General features: G+C 41.8%; 1 protein-coding gene across 1 annotated transcript in view; it reads left to right on the forward strand.

Moving 5' to 3' along the window:
* The first annotated feature begins 728 nt into the window (after positions 1-728).
* LOC126323091 (uncharacterized) overlaps positions 729-12,217 on the forward strand; it is a 43,741-nt gene continuing 32,252 nt past the window's right edge. The window contains exon 1 of the mRNA XM_049994606.1: positions 729-898. Coding sequence (XP_049850563.1) covers positions 829-898 — 70 coding nt within the window. The 5' untranslated portion in view covers positions 729-828. The remainder of the gene's footprint in view (positions 899-12,217) is intronic.

Consider the following 12,217-nt stretch of genomic DNA (forward strand, 5'->3'; position numbering starts at 1 on the left):
TACGGATTACAAATGTAGATAAGTAGAAGAGCAGACGACTTCAAAGTCAGCGCTGGAGATCTTACTCCAATCTAACAAGGAAGTAACCGTGTCCTTGTTAAAAGACTCATTTGTCTTACAACGGACAGTTAGTTGGATTCTATAGCTATTCACTTAAACGTATTTATTTGCTGCATTAGGTACGCAAGCAGGCAAGTAATGATGATTTAGCAATTCAGTGAGAACTATTGTTGTTCTTCACCACAGAATAATGCTTTTAACAAAATTTTAAACGAATCCACTATTCCTTGTCGACAGGTGAGAAGATATTTGTTGGGCCAATAGTTAGCAGGAAAGGTTCAGCGTCCAAAAAATTCCCGTACGAAGCGACATCCGCCCATGCAGCACGTGGTGAGTTACGAACAGACCAAGGTCGAGTCTGTCTGTTGACTGCAGCCGTGGCTAATGCGGCGTTACTTCTGCCGCTAAGGAGCTTGCGTCACGAGCCGTGCAGAAGTGCCGGCAGACGCAACTGCGCCTTTACAGAGCGCGGGGATGTACCCGCAGAAATTAGGCTTAACTAACACTGATTCACTAAGAGCAGTGCTTATGAGGATAGAAGACATCGGAGGAAGGACGTAAGACGAGAAGGCGTAACGGCACATTGTCTAGGGCCATCACTACAGTCGTGCGAGTCAGTATAAAGGCAGGGATATTTCTAGGAAAATTAACATTGTCGATTTCATTACTTGTGCACAGTGCATGTCCAATACTACGAGATTCAGTATATCGACAAATGCAGTCGAGCGGTATCGTATTTGATGTCACTAGTGCACTATACACAAAGACATGAACGATTCAGGTGAAGAAGGTAAAACTCTGTATAATGCATTCTTCTCTGTGCGGAGTTGGTGTGTGGGTATGTACCTTTATTGAAGACAGAAAACAAATATCATTAGTGACAGTGCGAAAATCTAATGTTTCAAAAAGATAATGCATATGTGCATGTTTTTGCTACAAATATAAAGTAGTTTGAAGACAAACATATCATTTTCTTGCCCTGACCTGCACGTACCCTGGATTTGAACCCCGTGATAAGTCTTTAGGAGCAATACTTGCAAGGCGTTTTTATAGCAATGGAAGACAACATTTGACGCCGAATGTGAACTGGAAGAAAATAGTACGAGAAGAGTGGGCGAAAATTTCACTGCAACGAATACAAGCCCTACCTAAACCAATGCCGACGAAAATTTCTGAGCTAATTAGGAAGAACGGAGGTTGGGCCTTATACTAACAATGCAATAACATAACAGAACAGTGAGTGTCTACATACCAGTTTCCATCCAGGAAATGCAAACGCCTTGTTACTAGTGTTAAGAAAGAAACCATGCTATTCCACAGTATGAAAGAAACAATGTAATTCCACCCTAACTACAAATGACTTATATGTATCTACAACTTTCATATTAAACTGGATAAAGATATGCTTCAAAAATTGTACTATTACTTTTGTGGGTACTCTACCGTTTTTTCCCTAAATACGTACATTTCTCAGTATTATATCAACTATATCCCTGACAAATGTACTTTTCTCTTAGAATAAAATATGAAACCACAGTCATTTCGAGGGCTACATAAAAATTAATAAAATTGGTCAGTACTTCGTATTGCACATGTACCAGGACAAAGTGAAAATCCGTGGGTGTGGCAGTGAAATTTTATTTTCGTTATATTGGAACATGATTAGAAGTAATGCACATCAAGCTACTATATACGATTTCTCGACTTTTTAAGATACACATGAGGTAGAGATGTCCACTAACGTGATAACAGACAGGGACGACAAGATACTGGATTTCTTGGTGTCACTGAAAACAGACATGCATTCACTGAACACAGACATGGATTCATTGAAAACTGAAATGGGTTCCATATTTGAGAAATTTGAGAAATTACAACTTAACTGGGAAGGACAATTAAATGCTAAGTTCGAAGAATTTAAAACAAAAGTATTTAAGCATATTAATGATTTACATTCTGAACTTAAAGAAAAAATAAATGAAGTAGGCAGTAAATTTGATATTATTTCACAAGGACATACCGATTTATCAAACAGAGTCAGTAGTTGCGAAAGTAGTTGCCTGAAAACGGGTGTGCGGATCGAGGAACTGTCCGCAAAACTGACAGATTTCGAAAAGGGTACGTGTAAGGGTACTGATAAGTATTTAAAGGAACAAAGTTCAAAATTGGAGGAAGATCTTAATGAATGGACTGAGGTTAAGAATAAGGAGACTGTGGAGAAAGTTAAGAACTCTCTCGAAGTGAAATGATCTGAACTTAACGAAAGGAAACAGCCGGAACACGACGAACTTGTCAAATTGTTAACTGATGAATTTCAGGAAATTAAAGAAAGGATAATTGAAGAACTGCCGAAGGGGCAAAGGGAAAGAATTTTAAAATGTCTGGTTCAGGTCAGAGGTCATCACAAAACGTTTTGACTGACGATAATTTTTCAATGCACAAATTTAGAAACAGTAGTCACTGTAGTGAGAGTAAATGTAACTACGGTACCACAATACCTGATAAATCTTATGATCGTTACGAGAATGAACATGAACCTTTTGTACAGAGAGGGTATCTATCGTCTTTAAAAGTTGAAGCTGGCATATTTAAAACCAGGCAATTTCCGTCATTTTCGTCAGAGAAGCACAACATCCATCCCATCTGCTATTCTGTTATTCTGCTCAACGGATTAATCTGAAATGTACCCTTCACCCTGTGGCTCCTGCAAAATGCAATTTTCACCCCCACACTACTACAGAAGTCAGACAGACGCTCCTAACGTTCTAAAGAGAAATGCCTGAAAAACTTTCAGCAATAAATATGTTCTGGAGTCGTCTGCAGTAAGGAAATGACACAAAAATTAACAACATTTCTTACGTAACTAGTGGGATACTTGGATAACTAGCACAGTTAGTGTAAAAGAAAACATGAAACTAAAGAAAATTTTTATTTATTTTGCAAAAATTCTGAGAAATCACAATGGCACTTTAAGTTATGAATTGAACAAGTTATATCCAGGTTCTTTTCGGAATGTGGAGTTACCTCTCAAGGATAGGATTCACTAATGAAATTTCTATACAAAGTTCAAGATTGTTATTGACTTGGCAGAATGGCTGAGAGAGGCGCCTACTCAACTTGAATAATTATACTTTAGAATGTTGCTAGGTATGGTCGAGGATGTCTCGTGTGAAATGCAGTGAAGTGTACTGTTGTGGAGGAAATATGGGGTTCTCAATAGCTGTAGCGCACAATATGGTAAGCTTCGATGACTGCTGTCTGCGGCGCTCGCTGCTGAAAAATATGATAACTCTCGTTCTATCTGGATTGACATTCGCCAATCAAACTCTCCCTATGCCTTGATGAACTCAAGGATTCCTATTCGCCCCTAGTCTAACTATTGGCGTGGTACACCGGTCAGATAACCAGTCCACTGCGATGTCACTCAAAAATTCGCTTGCAGGCGTTTAACTATTACTCTGTCCGTTCACACCGCACAATAAGTGTGTCAGCCAACATAGTGAACAACGCTTAATAGCAAGGACTCAATATAGATTAGCACTTCGATTCGCTCTCGACAGAGGTGCTCTCCCAGTGAAGTACTGAGGAGAGACTTGTTCCTCGCTCCAAGAGCGACAACGAAACGGCGCCTCTCCACGCCAGACATGAAGGGATATATCTTTCGGTCTCTTCCATTACTCCTTCAGCTCAAGGCGTCAGATATCGTCTGCCAATCAGCATTGCTCTTCTAAAACGGGAGAATGATATTTCGTTTAAGGAGACCAATCCGGAAACCTGTAGTATCGGCGTTAGGTGTTTGCTGTCTCCCTGTGAAAATCTCTGAAACTGCGTGCTATGTGTAAAGTACGCGTAGGATGGCCGCTCCCACACAATGTAGCGGATTTTTTTTAAGCCGAACATGGGGTCGTTCCTCCTTTCACTCAGGCATGCACTGTCTGCTCCAGGAGCGGCCAAGGTTGATTCGTCCTCTTAAGGGGCCGTCCTCCCGGTGTGTGGTCTGCCTCTCTCAAACTAAAAGCTCCTGTGACCGTCGTGTCTGGAATGTATATGTGTACACCAGCCTCGAGTTTTTCAACCGCGGTGCATACTTGTTATTTGCATATCATTTACATGAATTCATACAACATTGACTTTATCTTATCGAGTTCGGGTTAAAATGAAGCATCTTGATGTGCGGAATATGATTGTGAGGGCGGAATATGTAAGCAATGAAGGTCAGGAGACCACGATGTCTTTCATACCTCCCTCCTTCTTACAAAATTTTTGTCTGGGGTTTGTCAATGCCAAGGAAAACATTCAAAAAGTCAGGCAAAAATTGTTCTTTTAGATTTTTCAATTAATTTTTTCTCAGCCATTCTTAACAATTTTTTTCTAATGATTTCTTTATAGCTATTGTTTCTATTTTTTAATGCTAAAATTTATGTTTTGTTGTTAGGCACATATAGACTTTACAAAGAGTAATCAAAATATCCACGGGTGTACTGCCGGTCTATAGTGTCCAACGGGCACATTATTTCGGCGATCAAACATGTCTCCATCATCAGGTGAACTGACGGACTGAGCTCCTGTGAACGCGCCGGCACGGAGATCCGTATGCTATGGCTGCTCAGGTGGAACTGGGTTCGGTCGCGGTGGCGGCCGATTTAAATACCCTCCGCCCGCGGCGCGCCCCCTCCGCCGTCCGCGCCCCGCGCCACGGTAGCGCGGCGGAACAGATTGCGACGGCGTCTGAGATGACGTCGGTGTGACGGCTCTGTCCGTCGTGGTCGTCACAACTATGCGTTTGCTCGATTTACTCTTGATTAACCCAATCGCTGGTTCCCAAGCCTTGCTAAGATTATAGCCACAGTCACGGTTTATGAGGTCGTCATTGGTGCGAATTTCGATGGCCTCTCTAACAACGCTGTCCCAGTATCTCGACGTCTGTACCAGAATCCTCGTACGGATCTCCGTGCCGGCGCGTTCACAGGAGCTCAGTCCGTCAGTTCACCTGATGATGGCGACATGTTTGATCCCCGAAATATTGTGCCCGTTGGACACTATAGACCGGCAGTACACCCGTGGATATTTTGATTATCAAATACGCCGGGAGAAACTCAAGAATCACATCATACACCTTTACGGGGAGGAGATGTATCGCAGCATGAAGAAATTTGAAAAGTTGCGCCACCGTAGATGTCGGTTGCTAAGTACTCTTGCCTTTCTAAAGAGATGTCGTTTCGAGAATGTTGTTCCAAATTTTGCTAAGGTTATGCATCACATCGATTCTGCAGCAGCTAAGAGAATCAAGAAAAGAGCCAGCCTCGCATTGGTACGTGAGAGAGTGCAATTCACGCGCCGGAGCCTTGAGTTTATCTCACAGGAATTACTCAAATTACATTTTCAACCCGCTACTAAGTTCACTTCTTTTTCCTGGGATTGGATCGATGGTGTCACCTGGGTGTCACCTGATTTCGCCCATAAGAAGGCTACGGGACGTTAAACAGCTAAGTTCTCACGTCTCCTTGACAAACCATCTCTGCAGGTTCCGTGCAAGACTGTCATCAATTTGAGTGGCATGGTGTTGAGTGATGATGCGGTCTCGGTTTTGCAGAAAGGTCTCAACTTCGCTCCCACCCCCAAGTTCACTCCGGTCGCAGAAATTGTTAGTGCTGTTGAACAGGTTGCAGCTCGACTTCCGCCAGAATCAGGAAATACGTCGTGAAACTTGTCGTGGGTTGACGAAATCCAAGCCGATGAAGTCAAATATCAGCAGTAAAGAGAGGGCGGCCATTCGTGATCTGAGGGAACGCTCTGAAATTGTTGTCTTACCGGCTGACAAAGGCAATGCTACAGTTGTTGTCTCCCATAAGGACTACACTGATAAGATGCAGAGCCTGCTAAATGACGATTCCTACCGGAAGATCAGCGTTGACCCTACAAAGATGGTGGAGAACAAGACGAGGGTTCTTCTCAAGGACGCAGATTTATCGGAGGGTGACGCTAAGAAATTGTTAACCCAAGGTCCCGTTCCGCCTAGACTATATGGACTCCCGAAGGTTCACAAAGAGGGGGTACCATTACGCCCCATTGTCAGCAACATCAGGGCACCTACATATTTGTTGGCCAAATACCTTACGGGAATATTAAGTCCTTATGTGGGTAAATGCCCTCATCACATCCGTAATTCCGTGGATTTTGTTAAACGCCTTGATAGCTTCAGGTTGGATGAGTCAGATATCATGGTGAGTTTTGACGTCGTTTCCTTGTTTACGAGGGTACCCCTGCGAGAGTCGCTAGAGTTGATTGGTCAGAGGTTTGACGAGAATACCACTGGACTTTTTATGCATGTCTTGACTTCCACGTATTTTCTTTTTAATGGAGAATACTACGAACAAACGGAAGGAGTCGCCATGGGCAGCCCACTCTCACCGGTGGTAGCGAATTTGTACATGGAGAACTTCGAGGAGGAAGCGCTGTCGTCATCCGAATGGAAACCTACTTGCTTTTTCCGTTACGTGGACGACACGTTCGTCATCTGGCCACATGGTATGGATAAACTCCTTGACTTCCTTACACATCTAAACTCCATACACCCCAACATCAAATTCACTATGGAAACTGAAACGGAGGGTAAATTACCTTTCCTTGACGTCTTGGTCAGGAGAAGGGCTGACGGCCCCCTAGGTCATGGGGTGTATCGAAAGACAACACACACTGATCTGTATTTGCACGCATACAGCTGCCACGACCCTTCACAGAGGAATGGGGTACTTAAAACTCTTGTACATAGAGCGCGCACTATCTCTGACACAGAGAGTCTACCCCAGGAATTGGAACATCTGAGAACTGTATTTCGAAAAAATGGGTACTCAGAGTCGCAGATCCAACGTGCTCTCCGCCCAACCACTGCATCATAACCTGTTGAGATGGATGAAGTCACGAGGGAGGAGGTAGGCACTGCATTTATTCCATACACAGGCGCACTCTCGGGGAAAGTCGCCCGCATTCTGAAGAAACACCGGGTCGGAACTGTGTTTTGTACTCCGAATAAAACTCGTGCACTGGTTGGGAGCTCCAAAGATGACCTCGGTTTGAGGAAGGCCGGCGTGTACCAGATTCCGTGTCAATGTGGCAAGTCGTATATTGGTCAGACGATGCGTACCGTCAAGGATCGATGCCGTGAACACCAGAGGCACACTCGACTGATGTATACGAGCAAGTCGGCGGTCGCTGAACATTGTTTGTCGGAAAATCACGCTATGGAGTATGACCGCACGAGGATTCTGGTACAGACGTCGAGATACTGGGACAGCGTTGTTAGAGAGGCCATCGAAATTCGCACCAATGACGACCTCATAAACCGTGACTGTGGCTATAATCTTAGCAAGGCTTGGGAATCAGCGATTGGGTTAATCAAGAGTAAATCGAGCAAACGCATAGTTGTGACGACCACGGTGGACAGAGCCATCACACCGACGTCATCTCAGACGCCGTCGCAATCTGTTCCGCCGCGCTACCGTGGCGCGGGGCGCGGACGGCGGAGGGAGCGCGCCGCGGGCGGAGGGTATTTAAATCGGCCGCCACCGCGACCGAACCCAGTTCCACCTGAGCAGCCATAGCATACGGATCTCCGTGCCGGCGCGTTCACAGGAGCTCAGTCCGTCAGTTCACCTGATGATGGCGACATGTTTAATCGCCGAAATATTGTGCCCGTTGGACACTATAGACCGGCAGTACACCCGTGGATATTTTGATTATCAAATACGCCGGGAGAAACTCAAGAATTTAGAAAGGGTGTTATTCTTTGTCATTGTGTAATGTCCCCACAGCAAATACCCTCTACCACGCACCAGTTAATCATTTTCAACCAAACCATCCACATTCATTCACTTTGAAAAATTATCTGATCTGATTTTCTCGAAATATACGAGGCGAAAGCTCATCGACGCCAAAGTATTTTCTAGTGCATTTATTCTTTGAAATAACAGAGATGCATGTATGCATTCTCCATGGTTGTTAGAGTGGTAACGAGGACAGCTTCTGGAGTTTTTGTTGAGGGATTGACGTGTTTCTGAGAGATACATATTATGATTTTCTTCTCGCTAAAGCGAGCCAATTAACATTTGTGCCTCTAGCGGTTTGTTTTGAAGAGAAAGAGAGTGTAAAAGGAAAATAATTAAGGAGTGGAATCACCAGAGATCTGGGCATGTAATGGAGATGGATTTAATACACGATTTCCTCCATAAATAAGGTTTGCGACTTTTTTTGTTCTGGAGTGAATGAACGAATGAATTTTTTCTGAATCATTTGTTGATCACGTTGGTCCTGTAATTAGTGGGGAAGTTTCAGCTGTGTCGAAGAGAGCCTGCAGTCACTGAGTCTGTGTTAAGTCATCCAAAAAGGCTTCGTACACATCTGGAATTTTCAATCTTTCGTAAAAGGAACAAATTCTCCAAACAATTGATTCCCCCGACTGACTGCTGTGTTTGACAGTAATAATAAATGTAGAGATCTCTTACAGCAAGCCGACCGCTGATTACCAAGACAAAGGACTCCACCAAAGATTCTATTTGGCTGATTCTTTTTATCCATATATCACGTAATGAAATCTTATATTAAAAACTATATATAGATAAAGGAGAGAAAGAGAGAGAGCGAATGAAAATAGAGGTAATACTAATAACCATCCATTAGTCTAATTTTTCGCCTGTCTTACCACGGATCAGCCAAGAACTGGGAGGGCCTTACTTTAGTGTACAGACTTATGTGTGAAGGTGAAGGGATCTCAAAGACAACAGATACACGTCTATACAGAAAAGACACTACACAGAGATAGCGGCTAGCTGCATTGATCATCTATTCTTAGATTAAAGAGACGGTAACTTAATATGCGAACATTAAAATGTTAAAGTTGCCAGTACATGTCTTTGTTTTTCTTTTTAATTTCCAAAAATTGTTTTTACAATATGAATTTTTCTAAACTCGTTAGTGTACAATGTATCATGTTTTAGTGTGGTTATATCTTTTGTTTAGTTAAGCTTCGCGTAAATGTTCGCAAAAGCTCTGTTGTGTTACTTTGTTTTATTTATTTAGGCATTATCTTTTTCTTTACGTGTCACAATTTTTTTTTGTAAGAATGAAGGAGTATTTCCTGTTAATTCTATCCTCGGTATTAATATTATTACCCCAAAAAGGTGTTTTTGAATGTTACTTAAAGAAGAAAATTCTTGCATAAATCCTTTTTTAATTTTAAATATAAAAGAAATAAATAGACTATCCATGAGTTGGTGAGATTATATAACTATACTAACTTAGTTGCTTTACAAAAGGTTTAAGGTATCTATAAATTGTGGACTTTACATATATAATAAAAATAATTACTTTTACAAATATATCATTTTCTTAATTCTACATTTGTGTTTTATGAGTTTCTTCCCTTTTTCGCTGTGTCAGTTTCTGTGCTCGATGATCCCCACTGAAATACTGGAGGCGTCGACTCATTTGTATGGGTGTCAAAAATCATGGGAGAAGCACTCTAGCATGCGATACCGGGTCTTACTTGTTGACATTGTCATCATGGAGTGCTACTTTTAAGCGGTGATGATGACTGTGGTTAACTGACTAAACAGTGATGTCTTGGTACACCTTGCTGTCACACCTGGGACGGTATGGCGGTTTGATGATGTGGTAGGGAGAATACTGTTCATTTTGCTGAATCTATTTCTAGATAATGTTGGTTGGTACTACTTCATATTCCGTTTGCCGTTCTTTTGTATTTATTTGACGATTCAAGGTTTATTTTTGGAGAGGTGGTTGTAGTAGTTGCTATGCCTCAAAGTACATGGAAAGACGTTTGAAACAGTTTGCTTTGTAGGACTTGAAAGAAAGGTATCTTACTTTCTGCCTTCTTCGTCTTGCATCTTATCTTCTTTCTTGCATTCTTCTGTTCTTCTTGGGCTAGGAATATGTGAATTTTAGTGTAGGAGTGATATACGATTTGTAGGATGTGACTGCCTTTCCAACGGTTACTTGATGAGTTTGTAGATCTTAGTAATTTTTTGCACCTTCATTGTCGTCTCGTCATATTATTATTCTCCCCACGCTCTTCTGTTGTGTAGCAGTGTCGTGACATATGAAATGTCCGTGCTGCGTGTTGCCTTCCTTAAGTCCAACCTGGTTGCAAGCTGCACTTCCAGTGTGGCGTTGGTCTTCATGTTGTTGTTCTTGCCCTAAGTGCTTTCTCAGCATGTCTGTACCCTCTCCGCTGCTATCTCGAAGCTTCTGGTGTAAAGGGAGCTGGTGACTGGTGTTGGTGGCGATGTCCCTCTGACACGTAGAAATATTTACAATTTTTGTTTTACATATATTTGTTATTTACAAAAAAAAACTCTGATTTTATATAATGCAAAATTTTTCTGATAGTGGCAAAAATTATTGTATGTATATGATTTCTTTTGTTTATTCTAATTATGTCCTACCACTTTTTCATCCTTTTAATTGTTGTGTATCATTTATTGTCTGTGTGTATGTTTTAGTGTACTTGATACTACAAGAGATTGTTAGTGTGTATTGTGTCTCTTTTTCTTTTAATTAATGTGTCGTTTTGTTGATCTATTAATTTATCTTTTATTTGGTGGTTAGTATAAGATAGGGTGGACGATAGTTTACCTAACGTCTTCCGCATTTTTCAATTCAATCTTTACGTTATGCAGTGTTTGGTGGCCAAATTTCTACTTCTGGTTTCCTTTTCTGTGTTGTTCTTGTCTCTGTGGACCACAATTTCCTCGGTAATTATTCGCGCCCTGGTCTCGCCGGTTGCTGTTTCTAGCATCGTGACCACTTTCAGAGTATTCTTGAGCGTTGGGATTTTGATTCCTAAATCCATATCCGCCCCTGTATGAGTGTCCATTACCGTTCCTATTTCGGTACCAATTATTCTGGTTATCGTTTCTATGCCAATTGTCTCCATTGTGCCACTGTCCTTGTGTGTTAAATTGCCTGAAATTATTAGTGTTAGGATTACGATTATTATTATTATTGGAATATTCGTCCCTTGTCCTCTCCCTTTGCTCTTCCCTTTCCTTTCTTTTTTCTTTCACCTCGTCTTCTTTAAACTTAAATTCAAGTTCCCTTAAAACCTCTTTGAATTCTTCGGTATTTTCATTTTTTCCTACCGTCACCTGTTGATACTTTACCGGTAATTTCATTCTAAACAGACGTATCAGCTCTCCGTTACTGTATGGTTTGAGTAGGTATTGATTCTTTTTGTCCATTGTCTCTAAGAATTTTACCACGCTTTTCTCTCCTGAGTTCTCATATGATGTCATCTGAAGTAACTCTTATTTAATTTTGTTTTGCGCCTCCTTGGACGAATATTTTTCGAGAAATGCTGTTCTCAACTGTAGGTAAGAGGTACAGGTAGCCGCGATCTTTTGCAACACCTCTGCTACTGTCCCTGACATGTGTGCACAAATGAAGTCAAGTTTGTGAGCTTCGCTCCAGTGGTTTGGTAAGCCTACTTGAAACTGGTCGATGAATGTGCGTGCATGCAAGCTACCGCCTTCGTCCTTGACATGTTGAAATATTCTAACTGTAAGGAAGTGGTCTGTATCATAACTACTGATAAATCCGGTTTGTGGCTGATTCATGGACTCAAATAATCTGCCAGTGCTTGTGTCGTCGTGTTTATTCTCTAGTAATCTACTGTCTGTCTGCCTATTCTCAATTTCCTGACTCATATCCGCGTTATATCGTATCACTGGTGAACAAAAGTGTTGTTCGTGTGTTTCTACTCTCGTCGTTAGTGGTATAGTACCTGTGCAGCTATTATGTGGTGTCGTTGGATTTACTGGTTCAATTGCCTGTCTTTCGATTGGTATCGGCTGAAAGCATGTGTTCCGTTTTTTTAGGTACTGTGCCTGCTCCTGTGGCATGTTATATATTACTTTAATCGGGGTTTTCTGTTTCGTTTTCTGCGCGAGTGTTACGTCTAGCCTTGGTTGTACTTGAACTTTCTTAGACGGCGCGTGTTCGTGTACTGAATTAATGCTTGCCGCGGCAGTTGTTTCGCTACAGTTGTAATCGGTCTCGATCTTTTCTTCGATAGTTTGTATCAACTCTGTTCGAAGCTTTTCAAACTGATCTTTGTTTTTAATTCTATTTTATTGATCCGCTG

The sequence above is a fragment of the Schistocerca gregaria genome, chromosome 2 (assembly GCF_023897955.1).
Source record: "Schistocerca gregaria isolate iqSchGreg1 chromosome 2, iqSchGreg1.2, whole genome shotgun sequence".
NCBI classification, from domain to species: Eukaryota; Metazoa; Arthropoda; class Insecta; order Orthoptera; family Acrididae; genus Schistocerca; species Schistocerca gregaria.